Source organism: Pleurodeles waltl, chromosome 7 (assembly GCF_031143425.1).
Source record: "Pleurodeles waltl isolate 20211129_DDA chromosome 7, aPleWal1.hap1.20221129, whole genome shotgun sequence".
Taxonomy (NCBI): domain Eukaryota; kingdom Metazoa; phylum Chordata; class Amphibia; order Caudata; family Salamandridae; genus Pleurodeles; species Pleurodeles waltl.
The window spans coordinates 1,346,026,678-1,346,045,802 of record NC_090446.1 but is presented as its reverse complement, the minus strand read 5'-3'; the positions used below and the strand labels follow the sequence as shown (position 1 = coordinate 1,346,045,802).

The 19,125-nt window shown below is 45.3% G+C and overlaps 1 protein-coding gene across 1 annotated transcript in view; it reads left to right on the top strand.

The window, feature by feature from the left end:
• Nucleotides 1-19,125, top strand: part of PPP1R12C (protein phosphatase 1 regulatory subunit 12C) — a 615,622-nt gene that overhangs the window by 103,140 nt on the left and 493,357 nt on the right. Inside the window, exon 3 of the mRNA XM_069201799.1 lies at nt 13,151-13,269. Within this exon, the coding sequence (XP_069057900.1) occupies nt 13,151-13,269 (119 nt within the window). The remainder of the gene's footprint in view (nt 1-13,150; nt 13,270-19,125) is intronic.

Below are 19,125 nucleotides of genomic sequence, written 5' to 3'. Positions count from 1 at the left end.
GCATGCAAGTCCTATCTATCTATCCCGGGCATGTGGTGATAAATTGCTTATTGTGTTCAACAGAGAGAGATCCTTCTCCTTGGCTGGTATTACAATAAGAGTTGTTTGAAATGTAATCCTTTCATGCCCACATTTTCCTTTTATAATTGCTCAGTTTGCACTTTGCAGCAAATTACACCAGAGGTTATCAATTCAAGAGATGGCAAAAGACTGGACACATGTCGACTGTCTAGTACTAACCAGTCTAAGAACAGCCAGCCCACGAATGTGGAGTACCTGTTCTTCACTAGTAGAGGCCTAGGTCTTCAACTCCGGGGTCAAAATCCGCTTTGTATACATTTGGCATAATTGATGGTGGAAATTAGGTTGTGCCTCATCCAGGGTAAAGAGATGTCCAAAACTCTCCTGCAGGATATCAGGCACAGCAACATGGCTACCTTACCATACAGTTCCTTCCTAGAGACATTTATTGCTCTCCCTTGACAAAAATATTAAGGATGCTGATCACTTTCCAAAGGGCTGTGTACCCCTGTTCGAGAGGAAGGTGAATACCTCATCAATTTTCATACCCAAGGGTGTTCTCCTACTGGAGACTCTGGGATTGGAGGGTGACCTGCTGAGATTGCAGACCTGAAGAAATTCACTGATTTGTAAGCTAAACCTTTTGACGCCAAAGAGAAGGGTAAATTCAGAATCTGAACACCATCGGACCCCAAGGGATCCACGTCCCTCTGGAGACACAACCCTACTATCTTCTCCATGCAGACTTAACCCTCTTGTCTGTCTGTCTAGGGCATAGGTAAGCATTGAGTGTCTGCCAGTATCCTGGAACTCTCTATTGTTCCCCGACATGCTCCAAGCCATGAGCAATAATTGTCTGTTCAGTACTAAGTGATGGGGGTTCCCCTGAGGATCCTGTAGGTGATCTGGCACTAGGGAAAGTAGGATTGGAGAATCCCAAGAAAGATCCATCAGAACTGGATACCAGACTTACGATCTCCAATTTTGTTTATTACCAATAACTCCACATTGAGAAATATGCAGCCCTTTCTGTGGCTCCAGTCCAAAGGAAGGCGTCCGTTGCTACTATTTGGGGATCTGGTTTCCTGCTGAAGAATATCTGCAGTTGGTGATCCAGGTGTGATGCGAGTAGATCCACTGTGAACGGGCCCCATTACTTCTCTATCGCCTTGAAGGTTGACGGATGAAGCTTCCAAAGACTATTGTCCTGGAGTTCCAGTCTTCCACTTTATTGGCCTTGCCAGGAAGATGTTCCGCTTTCACCGAAATGTTTTTTGTCTAGACAATAGTTTCATAAGTTCTTTGTTTTTCATTGAGTTCTAAGTAGATGGTTGATGTAACATACTGCGGAAACATTGTCCATCCTCAGCAGCACTCACACTGTGCTGTGTCCTAGGTCAGCAACGTATGGCAAACAAGCCCACCAGGAGATCTGGACAGTTGATATGCTACTACTGTTCTTGTGCAGACCACTTCCCTCCAGTGAATAGGATGATGCCATGGGTGTTGTACAAGCCTGGCCTGGTTTGTAGTGGGTACCTAAGGTACTTACACCTTATACCAGGTCCAGTTATCCCTTATTAGTGAAATGTAGACCTTGTCTAGAAGCCAGGCTCTCTAGGGGTAGTGTGGATGAACAGCCAAGGCCTAACTAGGAGCCAAGCAAAGCTTATGCAATACCACTGTACTCACACACATGAAAGAAAATAGTCAGTGTTACTAAAATAAAGGCACTTTATTTTGGTGACACAAATGCCAAAAATACCATAGACACGATACTCCCCTGGGAGGTAAGTAGTACACCAATTTTATATATATATATATATATATATATATATATATATATATATATATATATGTTCGATGGCATGTGTAGCTGCAGATACACATGCTGTGCACAGTCCGCCGTCTGGTGTTGGGCTCGGAGTGTTACAAGTTGTTTTTCTTCGAAGAAGTCTTTTCGAGTCACGAGAACGAGGGACTCCTCCCACTTCGATTCCATTGCGCATGGGCGTCGACTCCATCTTAGATAGTTTTTTTTCCGCCATCGGGTTCGGAAGTGTTCCTTTTCGCTCCGTGTTTTGGGTCGGAAAGTTAGTTAGAATCTCGGAAAAAACGTCGGTATTGTTTGCGTTCGGTATCGGGTTAGTTAGAACAAATCGACACCGAATTTTGAAGAGCTCCGGTGGCCCTTCGGGGTTTTTTCGATCCCCCGTCGGGGCCTGGTCGGCCCGGCCACGTGCGACTTCAAGGCTCATGGAACGGACCCCAATCCGTTTCTGCCCAAAATGCCATCACAAGTATCCGTATACGGATCACCATCTGGTCTGTAACTTGTGCTTGTCCCCCGAGCCCAAGGAGGATACTTGTGAAGCCTGTCGAGCGTTTCGGTCGAGGAAGACGCTTAGAGACCGAAGAGCCAGGAGACTACAAATGGCGTCCACGCCGACAGGTCAAGATCGTTTTGAGGAGGAAAAAGAAGCTTTCTCCGTCCGCGAGTCGGATTCGGAAGAACTCGACGCCGAAGAAACAACCAAAACCGTGAGTAAGACGTCGAAAATAAAGACTCACGAGAAGTCTACAAAAGCCCAGGGGACGCCACCGCCAACAGGCCATGGCTTAACCCGAAAAATAGGTGACCCATCCAAGGCACCGAAAAAGGGCATGCTGGTGTCGAAGTCATCCGACTCCGGTCGAGATACCGCCACACAGCAAAATAAAAAGAAAACTTGCCTTTCAACAAAAGGACAAGCAACCACAGGCAAAGGTAGCAAGGAAAACAACCCCACCACCGTCTCCGCCACCATCAATACATGCATCACCAGCAACAACTCCACCACTGATGCACTCACCAGTTCATACCACAATGAGTCAGGATGCACAGGATACATATGCATGGGACCTCTACGATGCTCCAGTGTCTGACAATAGCCCAGACTCTTATCCTACAAAACCGTCACCACCTGAGGACAGTACATCCTATACACAGGTGGTCGCAAGGGCAGCCGAGTTTCACAATGTCTCCTTACATTCGGAACCAATTGAGGATGACTTTCTCTTTAACACCCTATCCTCCACCCATAGCCAGTATCAATGCCTTCCCATGCTCCCAGGAATGCTAAGACATTCAAAACAAATTTTTCAGGATCCAGTTAAAGGCAGAGCCATAACTCCGAGGGTGGAGAAAAAATATAAACTAACACCAGACTCAGTAGTTGTGGGGGCAGCTCGTAAGAGAGCCAACTCTCATACCTCAGGCGACGCACCACCTCCAGGCAAGGAGAGCCACAAATTTGATGCTGCGGGAAAAAGGGTTGCAGCACAAGCAGCAAATCAGTGGCGTATTGCCAATTCACAAGCACTTTTGGCAAGATACGACAGGGCTCATTGGGATGAAATGCAACATTTCATCGAACACTTACCCAAGGAGTTACAAAAAAGAGCGCAACAGGTGGTGGAAGAGGGACAAAGTATCTCAAATAATAAGATAGTCTTCCATGGATGCAGCAGATACAGCTGCAAGGACAATAAGCACTGCAGTCACAATACGAAGGCATGCATGGCTGCGCACTTCTGGGTTCAAACCGGAAATCCAGCAGGCTGTGCTCAATATGCCGTTTAATGAACAGCAATTGTTTGGGCCGGAGGTAGACATTGCCATCGAAAAACTCAAAAAGGACACCGATACAGCCAAAGCCATGGGCGCACTCTACTCCCCGCAGAGCAGAGGCACATTTCGGAAAACACCTTTTAGGGGAGGGTTTCGAGGTCACCCCACAGAAACCACAACCTCACAAACAAGGCCTACTTACCAGGGTCAATATCAGAGGGGAGGTTTTCGGGGGCAATTTAGAGGGGGCCAATTCCCCAAAAATAGAGGAAAATTCCAAGGCCCCAAAACCCCTCAAAATAAGCAGTGACTCACAAGTCACACAACCCCATCACATAACACCTGTGGGGGGAAGACTAAGCCAATTTTACAAACTTAGGGAGGAAATAACAACAGACACTTGGGTCTTAGCAATTATCCAGCATGGTTATTGCATAGAATTTCGCCAATTCCCTCCAAACGTCCCACCGAAAACACACAATATGTCAAAACAACATATAGATCTTCTAGGACTAGAAGTTCAAGCATTGCTACAAAAGGACGCAATAGAATTAGTACCAATTCAACAAAAAAACACAGGAGTTTACTCACTGTAATTTCTATACCCAAAAAAGACAAAACTCTGAGACCAATACTAGATCTCAGAACACTAAATACCTACATAAAATCAGACCACTTTCACATGGTCACATTACAAGACGTAATCCCACTGCTCAAACAGCAAGACTACATGACAACATTAGATCTAAAAGATGCGTATTTCCATATACCAATACATCCTTCACACAGGAAATACCTAAGGTTCGTATTCCAAGGAATACATTACCAATTCAAAGTGTTGCCATTCGGAATAACAACTGTGCCAAGAGTTTTTACAAAATGCCTGGCAGTAGTAGCTGCACATATCAGAAGACAGCAAATACATGTGTTCCCGTACTTAGACGACTGGTTAATCAAAACCAACACGCTAAAACAGTGTTCACAGCACACAAAATATGTCATACAAACCCTTCACAGGCTAGGTTTCTCCATCAACTACGCGAAGTCACACCTTTTGCCGTGTCAAACGCAGCAATACTTAGGAGCGACAATCAACACAACAAAAGGGATTGCCACTCCAAGTCCACAACGGGTTCAAACATTTCACAAAGTAATACAGGCCATGTATCCAACACAAAAGATACAAGTCAGAATGGTAATGAAACTACTAGGCATGATGTCTTCATGCATAGCCATTGTCCCAAACGCAAGATTGCACATGCGACCCTTACAACAGCGCCTAGCATCACAATGGTCACAAGCACAGGGTCAACTTCTAGATCTGGTGTTGATAGACCGCCAAACATACATCTCGCTTCTATGGTGGAACAGTACAAATTTAAACCGAGGGCGGCCTTTCCAAGACCCAGTGCCACAATACGTCATAACAGATGCTTCCATGACAGGGTGGGGAGCACACCTCAATCAACACAGCATCCAAGGACAATGGGACGTACATCAGAGACAGTTTCACGTAAATCACTTGGAAATGTTAGCAGTATTTCTAGCACTGAAAGCATTTAAACCCATAATAACCCAAAAATACATTCTTGTCAAAACAGACAACATGACAACAATGTATTATCTAAACAAACAAGGAGGTACACACTCAACACAGTTGTGCCTCCTAACACAGAAAATATGGCATTGGGCGATTCACAACCACATTCGCCTAATAGCACAATTTATTCCAGGGATTCAGAACCAGTTGGCCGACAATCTCTCTCGAGATCACCAACAAACCCACGAATGGGAAATTCACCCCCAAATACTAAACAATTACTTTCAAATTTGGGGAACGCCTCAAATAGATCTATTTGCAACAAAGGAAAACTCAAAATGCCAAAACTTCGCATCCAGGTACCCACAAGATCAATCCCAAGGCAATGCTCTATGGATGAACTGGTCCGGGATCTTTGCATACGCTTTTCCCCCTCTCCCTCTCATTCCATATGTAGTAAACAGGTTGAGTCAAAACAAACTCAAACTCATACTAATAGCACCAACATGGGCGAGGCAACCTTGGTACACGACACTACTAGACCTGTCAGTAGTACCTCATGTCAAACTACCCAACAAACCAGATCTGTTAACACAACACAAACAACAGATCAGACATCCAAATCCAGCATCTTTGAATCTAGCAATTTGGCTCCTGAAATCCTAGAATTCGGACACTTGCACCTCACACAAGAATGTATGGAGGTCATAAAACAAGCTAGGAAACCTACCACTAGACACTGCTACGCAAACAAGTGGAAAAGATTTGTGTATTACTGCCAGAATAATCAAATTCAGCCATTACACGCATCTCCAAAGGATATAGTAGGATATTTACTACATTTGCAAAAATCAAATCTAGCTTTCTCTTCCATAAAAATACCTCTCACCGCAATATCAGCTTACCTACAAATTACTCATTCAACTTCACTATTTAAAATACCAGTCATTAAAGCGTTTATGGAAGGCTTAAAAAGAATCATACCACCAAGAACACCACCTGTTCCTTCATGGAACCTCAACATTGTCTTAACAAGACTCATGGGTCCACCTTTCGAGCCCATGCATTCTTGTGAAATGCAATACTTAACGTGGAAAGTTGCATTTTTGATTGCCATCACATCTCTAAGAAGAGTGAGCGAGATTCAAGCATTTACCATACAAGAACCATTTATTCAGATACATAAAAATAAAGTAGTTCTAAGAACAAATCCTAAATTTTTACCAAAGGTTATCTCACCGTTCCACTTAAATCAAACGGTAGAATTACCAGTGTTCTTCCCACAACCAGATTCTGTAGCTGAAAGAGCACTACATACATTAGACATCAAAAGAGCACTAATGTGCTACATTGACAGAACGAAACTAATTAGAAAACCAAAACAACTATTTATTGCCTTTCAAAAACCTCATACAGGAAATCCAATTTCAAAACAAGGCATTGCTAGGTGGATAGTTAAGTGTATTCAAACCTGCTATCTTAAAGCAAAGAGAGAGCTGCCTATTACACCAAAGGCACACTCAACCAGAAAGAAAGGGGCTACCATGGCCTTTCTAGGAAATAATCCAATGAACGAAATATGTAAGGCAGCAACATGGTCTACGCCTCATACATTTACCAAGCACTACTGTGTAGATGTGTTAACTGCACAACAAGCCACAGTAGGTCAAGCTGTACTAAGAACATTATTTCAAACTACTTCAACTCCTACAGGCTGAACCACCGCTTTTGGGGAGATAACTGCTTACTAGTCGGTGCACAGCATGTGTATCTGCAGCTACACATGCCATCGAACGGAAAATGTCACTTACCCAGTGTACATCTGTTCGTGGCATGAGTCGCTGCAGATTCACATGCGCCCACCCAGCCTGTAGCCGTTTAGAAGTAGATCTTCAACATTTGTACATTTGTAAATATATTACTTTAACCTTTATTATGTACATACGTATTCATTCCATTGCATGGGCACTATTACTAACATACACAACTCCTACCTCACCCTCTGCGGGGAAAACAATCTAAGATGGAGTCGATGCCCATGCGCAATGGAATCGAAGTGGGAGGAGTCCCTCGGTCTCGTGACTCGAAAAGACTTCTTCGAAGAAAAACAACTTGTAACACTCTGAGCCCAACACCAGACGGCGGACTGTGCACAGCATGTGAATCTGCAGCGACTCATGCCACGAATAGATGTACACTGGGTAAGTGAAAACAGTGCAAATAGTGAAAATCATAATAGTTAGAAATGGGCCTAAGGGGAACACAAACCATATACAAGAAAGTGGAATGCGAATGTCTGTTTCTCATCTAGGTAACTATAGTGTGTAGGGGGTGCTGAGAGTATTCATAAAATTCCAAAGGTAAGTAATAGCACCCACCCCAGAGCCCAGGAAAGCAGGAGTAAATCACAGTAACTTTCCTAGCACATACAAGAACACAAAGAACATACTGCAAGACACCAGCGACGGATTTCTGGACCTGAAGACCTGTGGAAGAAGGGAAATAAGTCCAAGAAGTCCCGAAGAGTCCAGGGAGAGCAGGAGCCCCTGCTAACCCAGATGAAGGTACAAAAGAACCAGCATCGGTGAGGAACAACAGTCAGTATTGCATCCAAGAAGACAGATGCATGTTCCTGGTTGGTGCAGAAGATGTCCCACGCAGGATGGATGAATGCAGTCTGGTTTGCGTTGCTGGATTCGGCCAGTAAGCCTTGGCACACCCAAAGCTTGATGGTAGCGGAATACTGTGCTGCCAGGGACCTGGTGGACTCTACCCAGGAGGGAGAGTCAGAGGGGCCTCTCAGGAACTCAGAGAGCCCTCAGAAGGCCAGGCAGCACACACAGGAGTCCCACGCAGCACTACACAAAGGGATCCCACGCCGCCGGAGAACCACTCAGGAAGTTGTGCTTCGCAGGAAGGAGTGCTGGGGGTTGGAGCTGCACAGTGCACGAAGAACTTTATGGAAGGATGCCAACAAGCCTTGGCAGCTGCAAAACACGCGGTGCATGGGGGTCTTACCTCCACCAAAGTTGGACAGTAGGACGTCAGGACTGTTAGGTCCACTTCAGCCCACCAGCTGTGATGCTAGATCCACGTACTTCATCAGGAGAGGGGACCCACACCACCGGTCGTCACTGCAGAGGGGTGTCTGCTGAAGCAGGGGAGTGACTCCTTCACTCCAAGGGAGATTCCTTCGTTCTTCTGGTGCAGGCTGAAAACAGGCAGTCCTCGAAGGATACACGACCTGGAAATAGTTGAAGTTGCTGGCAGGAGCTGAAGATACAACGTTGCAGAAGTCGTCTTTACTTCTTTGTTACAGTTTGTAGAGTTCCTGGAGTGTCCAGATGCAGTTTCTTCGGTAAGAAGGTGAAGTAAAAGATGCATAGGATTCCTGCTGGAGTCTTGCAATCTGAATCTGAAGAACCACCCTAAATAGCCCTGAAAGGGGATTGGTCAGCTAACCAGGTAAGCATCTATCAAGTGAGGGCTCTAACGTCACCTGCTGGCACTGGCCACTCAGATGCTCCCAGAGTGCCCTGCCAACTTGGAATCCAAGATGGCAAAACTCAGGACCCTCTGGAGGAGCTCTGAGCACCACCCCTGTGGTGTGGTGGTGATGGACAGGGGAGTAGGGACTGGGGGGGGGGGGGTGTCCCTGGACTGGTGTAGACTAGATTATGCAAGGAGGGCACCATCTGTGCCCTTCAAAGCGTTTCCAGTGGCTTGGGGAGGCTACCCCCCCCCCCCCCCCCCCCCCAAGCCTGTAACACCTATTTATATAGCTAGAGGGTGTATCACCCCTCACCCAAAGGAGATCTGTTGTTCTGCCTTCCTGGGCTTGAGCAGCTCAAGCAACAGGAGGGTAGAAACCTGTTAGAGGTGGCAGCAGCTAGGGCTGTCTGGAAAACCTCAGAAGGCTGGAATGACAATACTGGGGGTCCTTTAAGGAGCCCCCAGAAGGCATGGAGTCATACAACCAATGCTTGCAAAAGCATTGGGGTATGATTCCAACATGTTTGATACCAAACCTGCCTATGGTCGGAGTTACCATTATGTAGCTGGACATAGGTCAACACCTATGTCCAGTACACATGTATAATGGCGTGGGGCAGCTCTGCTATTGCAGAAGTGCACTCACACACAGGTACTCTGCACCCTGTCCTCATTGCTGGAGGGCCTGCTATAGGGGTGACTTATGAGTGACCTGGTGCGGTGTAAATGGCAGTGAAAGGGTGCACGCACCTTTTCACAAAGACTGCAATGGCAGTAGTGTAGAAGCCATTGCATAGGCTCCCTATGGGTGGCAAAAGAAATGCTGCAGCCAATAGGGATTCCCTGGAACCCCAGTGCCCTGGGTCCATAGGTACCATATACTAGGGACTTATAAGGGGAACCAGCATGGCAATTGTGGGTGGAATATTGGATTACCAGTATCCTATAACCATAATTTAAGGGAGAGAGCATAACTACTGGGGTCCTGATTAGCAGGATCCCAGTAGACACAGTCAAACACTGACAAACAGGCCAAAAGTGTTGGTATCCATGCTAGAAAGAAGACACTTTCCTACAGATGTCCCAGCCGCTACTGCTGGCATCTGACTCTATAACAAAATTTGGATTGGAACCAAAGAATGCTCTCCCATTCCAGGCATCCAAATTTGTGAGCCACCATCTCACGTCGTCCTTTGTGTATTCTACCCGAGGAGAAACACATTAACTGTCTCTAGGAATTGAACAAGAAACGTAATTCCTTCTTCAGGATAATACCAACCGTTAAAGCAACAAGAATAAGTTTGGGGGGGGCAACGGTTAGATTGCTTACAAAGGCCCGTGGGTGGATGACGGAAGCGGATATTGTTCTTTTGTTTATTAGGTCCTCCACTTCCTGCATAATCGGGAGGCAGTCTTGTTTCGAGAAAAGGAGAGGAAGAAGGACCGGTCTTTGATGGGAAGTCCCATAGAATTTGATGTGGAAAATCCTGTGTTGACCTGAGACCCAAGGTTTTCTAGCGCAATATTTTCACAGTTGTGGATGAATTGGGCCAGCTGCCCTCCTACTCTTAGTTGGTAAGACGGGAGAATACTTACCGAAAGTAGTGCCATGTGAAACTTTCTCTAGGTCCTCCCCTGGCACCTAGGTGACTTGGCGCCTCTGGACGTGTATTATCCACTGAACCCGTACTAGTCCTGCTATTGCCCACAGTGAGAACCTTGGCCCCTGGTGGGAACTGTTGAAAAAGGGCAGCTGGCCATGAGCCCTTTACCACAACTGGGCCCGAGAAAACCTGGGTGTAAAAATATGCTTTGAGACCTGGGCTTTTCCCATAGAAGTATGTGGCTACAACCTTTCCCGGTTCCTTGACAAAAGGGTCTCTGAAGAGTTCCCTTTGTGCAATTGGCCCTGCTTTGGAGGAAGCTAGGTCTCCCAGCTTGGGATCTGCTTGAATTAGGAGACATCCTGCTTTTTGTGGACAATGTAGAGTTGGCATTTCCTAGGAAGTGTATGGGCTGCTGAGCCAATCTTAACAGAATTGCCAGGGACAATAGGGACCCAGATTGTTTGGCATCTTCAGCCATATCCAGAATGTTGGAGAGTGGTCCTGTCATGTCCAGCAGTTTCTCTTGGCTAGACCAGTGGTCAATGCCTTTCTTGGGATCTCAGATGTATTTCCCCCAGGAAAGTGGCCATTTGAGTGACAGTCTCTGGGGTCAAGTCTACCTTTCCTTCCAAAGACTGACAAAGGACATCCCTCCTTAGGTCAAACCTGGGTTTCCTTTTTTAAAGGCTTTCTCAATCTACCTGAGAAATAAGTCCCTACTTTCTCAGATGGGGACCACTCCAAGAAATCATGATGCATTAGGTCGTCCAGGTTTAGTATGTCTGACCTGTCTCTCCCTTGTGTTATGGAGGTGCTTGAGAATTTCCCACATCTGTTGATGAGTGCCATGCCAGTGTCCTAGAAGGGCCTGGGTCTCTTTCTGAATCCCAATTAAAGTTGTCAATTTCAGAGGGGCCAGGGGTAACTACCACATCTGGTGAGATTATCGCCACCCCCAAAACCTTACCTGCAGGGATAGATATTTGGAAGTCAGGGTTATCTGAGTTGGTGGGGGGGGAATGATTTCAATAAGAATGCCTTTATAGGCAGTTAAAGTGTCAATGTCCACGCCTGTGTTTGCTTCACACCTTAGAAGGAATTTGATCTAGATTCCCTGCTTTTTGCAGGGATTTTCTTAGGACCTATGGTGGGGTCCAACAAATGCAGAGGCTTTGGATAGCAATAGACTAACTGTGTCAGTTTGCCTTCTGGAGCAGCATTTATTTTATGGGCTTAACACTTGGGCCCATCCCTTGTGGTATCAATATGCAGGCTCCCACACCTGTATGGTAATACAGACCCCATCGGTGTCAATTAATATAGTTGTGGTTTTGCTTGCTATGCCTACTTACACCAATACTGACCCACCTTTGGGCTGCCACTACATCCAATATAGTGTGGTGTATACAAGCACCTATAGTCCCTACGGAGGGCCGGTGTGCTCCAAACCAGTGGTGTAGGGGTTTTGGGAGGGGGAGGCGGGGATTGGGAGGTGCGGAGGTGGGGGTGGCGGTTTCATGGGGTGGGTTGTGGTGGTGGTTAGGCTGTCTGCTGGCGAACCATTCGATTTGAATTTATTGCACACTGATATAGGAGCTTGTAGTGCATCTTTTTGACACCATTATGTTACGAAAGAGCTTCCTCTAGTAGGCAAGGACACTTACATGGCTTGCTGAATTTAGGAATTCTCGTCGCGTAAGGAGCACTAAAGTGCATTCCCGCGGCAAAGAGACTATTATGGGACTGGCAGTGTTACCATTGCTGCATGTGTTGTGGTCTTCCTTTCCTGTTTCATGGGATAGGTAGTTTACGGTTGGTTATATGTTAAACATTGCTGCTGTTTAAATAAAGTGAAGAATGCATAATCCTCGCCTCCTGCCCTGACATAGTATAAAAGACAATAGACATAACTGATGCTTCTTTGTAATGCTACAGTGATTGCTTAATTTTTGTAACAGTACTTTGCAAGATAGAGCTGCTGTCCTTGCTAATGAGCTGGTTGATTGTGTGGCTTTGGCATGGTCATAGTAGATGTCTATTGCATCTCCTGGACGAGCGGGAGCAGGATGAGCAGGGGAAGGCCTGGAGGTACATTTTTACATATCTCTACTGAAAAGCTAAAATCCCCTACCAATGCTGATGGCTAAGGTAATCTGGACAACAAATCCCCTAATCCATCTCATGTTCATACTAATTCGTACATTGCTCCACTTGCCTTCTACAGGCAGCTGGTATTAAAAGTTGCATTATTCATGAGTGACGAGCCCTAATTTTTGCGGTAATATGATCCAGTGGTTGAAGCTTTGTCTGCGCAACAGGTCATATCTGATATCTAGTTTTCCTCCTTTCATTAAACTGCAACGTCTTTTACACTGATAGTTTGACATGCTCGTGTTAATTTCCTTCAGTGCTGGCCACGTTAAGCACTTAAAACTCTGCTAAATGGCAACACAAAACTCAAAAAAAGTAGACATTTGGCTTTCAGTGCCTGCAAAATAAAGCACAGAAAAAACTCATATTGGTAGAATGTTGTCTGACACAAACAGATTTTATAAAATGAACACAAATTGTGTGTACCCGTCTTCTCACAAGGCAGTCTCTGCTCCACATTAGTCCTAAAAATGCTGGATGTTCGTGGGTTACTGCATATACTTTATCTGCCACATTTTACATACTACCCAAGGCTGAAGAAGCCTTACTGAGCCACTGCAAATGCTGTAAACTTCCTCATGGCCAACCATAGGTTAGAAATGGAACATCGTATCCTGCCTAAGGATGCTTTCAGATTGTGGGAGTCTTACCCCCTTGTATAATACTAATACTTTCTCAGGCAGTGTTACAGATGGGTTTGATTGTGTTTTCTTGTCTTCTCTGCCCCAGGTATCTCCTAAAACATGGTGCTAACATTGCTGCAGTTAACTGTGATGGAAATGTTCCTGTGGACATTGCGGAGGACGACTGCATGGAGGCCCTTCTGCGATCTGAAGTAACCCGAATAGGTAGGATGTCTGTTTATGGTAGCGAAACTGACTTGGCTGATATTAACATGTTTGTTATGAGCGTAGTTCACAAAATATTCAAATTGACTTGGTTTCCAGACCCCTCTGAGTCTATGATACATAGCACAGTTAAGCAAGCGGTTTTCCTCCAAACTGAGCTGTTTCCACACCTAATATTTTTTTACCAAGAGACCTCACTGCTACAACGTAGTATTATACATCTATCCTCTTCTCTCATGTTTCTGAACACCATTTGTTGCCAAATGGAAAAAAGAAAAGAATCGTGAATGCAAAATCATTTAATGAAATGCAGACCGTTCTGCCTTTCTTCATGTTGCGTGTAACAGTCTTGAAAAGTAAGGAATAACGAAATATATTCTTCAATAAAGTACATGCCTGCATAATATGCTTGTTTCTTGAGTAATCCATGGATTGCCAGATCATCAGCCTGGTCAGACTCTCTGCTTGCAAACCTTGTTGTTAATTAAATAAAATTTTCACGCAAATCCTGGAAGCCTTGTTGATGTATGTAAATGTTAATACTCGAGTTTGATGCTCATAATCCTAGCCAGGCCATGCTGAAGAATCTATATTTGAAAACATTGTTTAAAAAAAATACCAGTGGTCCTATTTAAGTTCTCGCAAACATTATTTATTTATATTTGTATTAACCTCTTAGCTGCTGGGCCTTTTCCCCCCCAGTGCTGAGCCCTTTTTTGGCTATTTGGGGTAGTTCGCGCTTAGGGCTTCATAACTTTTTGTCCACATAAGCTAACCACGCCAAATTTGCGTCCTTTTTTTCCAACATCCTAGGGATTCTAATGGTACCCAGAGTTTGTGGTTTCCCCTGGAGGAGACCAAGAAAATAGCCAAAATACAGTGAAAATTTCGTTTTTTCCAAAAAAAATGGGAAAAAAGGGCAGCCGAAGAAGGCTTGTGGTTTTTTCCCTGAAAATGCCATCAACAAAGGGTTTCTGGTGCTGAAATCACTATCTTCCCACCTTTCAGGAACGGGCAGACTTGAATCGGAAAACCACATTTTCCAACACAAATTTGGCATTTTACTGGGACATACCCCATTTTTACTATTTTTGGTGCTTTCAACCTCCTTCCAGTTAGTGACAGGAATGGGTGTGAAACCAATGCTGGATCCCGGAAAGCTAAACATTTCTGAAAACTAGACAAAATTCTGAATTCAGCAAGGGGTCATTTGTGTAGATCCTACAAGGTTTTCCTACAGAAAATAACAGCTGAAATAAAAAAATATTGAAATTGAGCTGAAAACAGCCATTTTTCTTTATGTTTTACTCTGTAACTTTTTCCTGCGATGTCAGATTTCTGAAAGCAATATACCGTTTTGTCTGCTGGACTCTTCTGGTTGCGGGGATATAAAGGGCTTATAGGTTCATCAAGAACCCTAGGTACCCAGAGCCAATAAATGAGGTGCACCCTGCAGTTGGTTTTCATTCTATACTGGGTATACAGCAATTCATTTGCTGAAATATCAAGAGTGAAAAAGAGGTATCAAGAAAACCTTTGCATTTCCAAAATGGGATCAAGATAAGGTTTTGAGGAGCAGTGGTTATTGGCACATCTCTGAATTCCGAGGTGCCCATACTAGCATGTGAATTGCAGGGCATTTCTCAAATAGACGTCTTTTTTACACACTCTCTTATATTTGGAAGGAAAAAATGTAGAGAAAGATAAGGGGCAATAACACTTGTTTTGCTATTCTATGTTCCCCCAAGTCTCCCGATAAAAATGATACCTCACTTGTGTGGGTAGGCCTAGCGCCCGCGACAGGAAATGCCCCAAAACACAACGTGGACACATCCCATTTTTTGACAAAATACAGAGCTGTTTTTTGCAAAGTGCCTACCTGTAGATTATGGCCTCTAGCTCAGCCGGCACATAGGGAAACCTACCAAACCTGTACATTTTTGAAAACTAGAGACCTAGGGGAATCCAAGATGGGGTGACTCGCGGGGCTCTGACCAGGTTCTGTTACCCAGAATCCTTTGCAAACCTCAAAAAGTGGCTAAAAAACCAAGTTTTCCTCACATTTCGGTGACAGAAAGTTCTGGAATCTGCGAGGAGCCTCAAATTTCCTTCCACCCAGCGTCCCCCCAAGTCTCCCGATAAAAATGATACCTCACTTGTGTGGGTAGGCCTAGCGCCCGCGACAGGAAATGCCCCAAAACACAACGTGGACACATCACAGAAAACAGAGCTGTTTTTTGCAAAGTGCCTACCTGTAGATTTTGGCCTCTAGCTCAGCCGGCACCTAGGGAAACCTACCAAAACTGTACATTTTTGAAAACTAGAGACCTAGGGGAATCCAAGATGGGGTGACTCGCGGGGCTCTGACCAGGTTCTGTTACCCAGAATCCTTTGCAAACCTCAAAAAGTGGCTAAAAAAACAAGTTTTCCTCACATTTCGGTGACAGAAAGTTCTGGAATCTGAGAGGAGCCTCAAATTTCCTTCCACCCAGCGTCTCCCCAAGTCTCCCGATAAAAATGATACCTCACTTGTGTGGGTAGGCCTAGCGCCCGCGACAGGAATGGATCACACAAGGGTCAATGGTAGTCCTTGCTTGAGGTCTACTGTTAACCCTGGAGTGATTCATTCCTGAAGCAGGCACTAGGCGCAGGCACACAAGCGGGGTTGTGTTTTTATCAGGACAAGTGGGGAAACACTGGGTGGTAAGAATTTTGAGGATCCCTGCAGATCCCTGGACTTCTGCTCATTGGAATGCAAGGAAAATGTGTTTTTTAAGCACATAATGTAATTTCAAGGGGATTCTGGGTGAAGGAAAACTGGTGAGAGCCATGCAAGTCCTGCACCCTTGGTCTCCCCTGGTACTAGTTTGTTAAAGTTAACCCACCACTCACACTGGTTGGTTTTAGCACCTCCAGAAATGATGGTTTTAAAGCATGATTACTTATCAAAGTATCTGAATGTTGAAACCAAGCCTTCTGAAGGTGGGCCATAAAGCCGCGTCCAGGCACCAACCTCTTTATGGTCCATTCACACGCCATTCACGCACAACAAACAACCCTTTCATATCGCCAGCCACGGGCCCAATCCAATCAATCACTCCACTCACATTAACTTACCGCTGCCAGACAAGGGCCCATCACATTCACACGCCACAGAACGGAATAAGTTTGACTACATTTTACCACCTGTCAAGTAACTGCCTCCTTCTTCCTTAACATTACCAAATGCATGCGTAACAAACCTTTACTAATGACTCCTGTGACAGCCACCTGAGGCTCAGGAAGACCTGTTTTTCATGCGCCTTTAGCGCACTCTCTGTGCTAAATCCAACTCCTTCCAGTTTGTGGATGCAAGTTGGGGGTGTCCGAGTATGCCGTACAAAGCGATTCCTCGAACTGAGTGAGCATATCTACCTTTGAAACTAAGGGAGACATGCTGGGGATTTCTCATGCTGTTACCTAAAGAGAAGGTCATAGGCTACCTGCCTCCTTCTTCCTTAACATTACCAAATGCATGCGTAACAAACCTTTACTAATGACTCCTGTGACAGCCACCTGAGGCTCAGGAAGACATGTTTTTCATGCGCCTTTAGCGCAATCTCTGTGCTAAATCCAACTCCTTCCAGTTTGTGGATGCAAGTTGGCGGTGTCCGAGTATGCCGTACAAAGCGATTCCTCGAACTGAGTGAGCATATCTACCTTTGAAACTAAGGGAGACATGCTGGGGATTTCTCATGATGTTCCCTAAAGAGAAGGTCATAGGCTATGGAAAAGGGTAGTGTTTGGTACATAGGGGAGTCCATGAGAACGTAGCATATGTCCCAGCCAACATTATGTGCAGTGATGTGACTATAATGCACTTATACAGCAAACTGAACATCTACTAAGTTCTGATGGAGGATGAACATGAAAAGCAGGTCAAACACTGACCTATACAAGTCATTCTCCTTTAGTGCTGGGATGGCACCAATGGGTTTGAATCCATAGGTGTAGATGATGTACATCTGTACTACCTTTACTATCTGCCTTCTACCTGTGCAATAACCCTGTGAAGGCACTCCTACCATAAGCTTTCCTTACCCATCCATGTCTCTGTTCTCATCAGAGTCCTGGCTAATCCTGTATAATAGCCAAGTGAACCTATACTAGTTTGTGGAAGCAAGTTGGGGGCTTCCAAGTATGCCCTACAAAGTGATTTCTCGAACTGAGAGAGCATATCTACCGTTGAAAGTAAGGAAGACATGCAGGTGAAGAAAGGGTACTCCGTGGCAATGTGGCATATGTTCTGTCTACTAGTATATGCAGTAGGGGAAAGAAAATGCATGTTAATTGAACAGAACACCGACCACGCCAAAAGGAAGTCCATGATGAAGTAAAATTCTGTGGCTCCTTGCCTAACGAAGCAGTGGCCCATGGACGTTCTGTATCCATGCACTGCCACTGAAAGGATTACCCAACAGCAGCTCAACCTCAGTCGATTTCCCAGAACTTTGCTTTAGTATGATACAGCGTAAAGCAAGTAGGGATACAGAGGCCTGGTTGTGATGGACACTGGGGACAGTAATACCGACTCTCCTGCCGCTTTCCATGCTTTGAGCACACTTTACAGCGACGACATGGGCGATCCTTTTTGGGTGTTTTAGGTATGCGATCAGCAAAGTGTCGCTCCTGCAGCCTTGCCACATCCTCCAGAACATATGAGGTGGAGGCTGCTGCTTCTTCAGTAACAGCAGTGAGGCTTTCAATTACAGACAACTGGAAGTCAAGGAAAGTCATGAGTCTTCCTGTTGTTGTCTGACGGTAAACAACATACGCATTATATGTTGCCATCTGAATCAGGTGGGTAAACAGTTTCTTGTACCAAGTGCGAGTTTTCCGACACGCATTGTATGGTTGAAGAACCTTGTCGTTCTTGTCCACTCCACCCATGTACTTATTGTAATCGAGTATACAGATGGGCTTGTGGACTTCGGCCATCTGACCCCAAACCGTGATGGGAGAAGTGCTCTCATCATGAATTGTAGTGAGCACGTATACATCACGTCTATCTAGGAACTTGACTGCGAGCAGTTCGTTAGAACGCAATGCAGTCCTCTGTGATTTCTGGAGCTTCTTGCAAACAAGCTCCCGCGGGAATCCTTTGCGGTTACAACGAACTGTACCGCAGGCCACAGTGCCAGCTTTGTAGAGCTCACTGAACAGCTCTACTCCTGTATAGAAATTGTCCACATAAAGGTTATAACCTTTGTGAAGAAGTGGCTGGACAAGTTCCCATACAATCTTACCTGTGACCCCTAACGCGGGAGGGCAACCTACAGGGTTTAGGGTAGAATCCTTCCCTGTATACACTCTCAGGCTGTACACATAGCCAGTAGAGCTCTCACACAGCATGTACAGCTTTATGCCATAGCGAGCTCTTTTGCTCGCAATGTACTGTCTGAAAAGCAGCCGTCCTTTGTACAGGATCAAGGACTCATCGACTGCTATATTCTTTCCAGGAGTATAGATCTCTGGAAACCTGGCAGACAAATGTTCCACGACAGGCCGAATTTTGAACAACCTGTCATGATCTGTATGGTCCCGGGGCAATGCAGCAGAATTGTCATTGAAATGCAGCATGCGCTGCAGTAGCAAAAAACGATCTCTGCTCATGTATGGTGCGAAGATGGGAGTTACCCAAACCGTGCGAGTCGTCCAGTAGGACTGCAAGGTGGGTTTCTGTACTAACCCCATTTTGAGGGTAAGGCCCAAAAATATCTTCAACTCCGCCAGCGAAGTGGGAGTCCACTGGCGTGCCCTAGAACGGGGCCCTAGAGTGCCTCCGCGCTCCCTCAGAAATTGGTCTGCACGCAAATT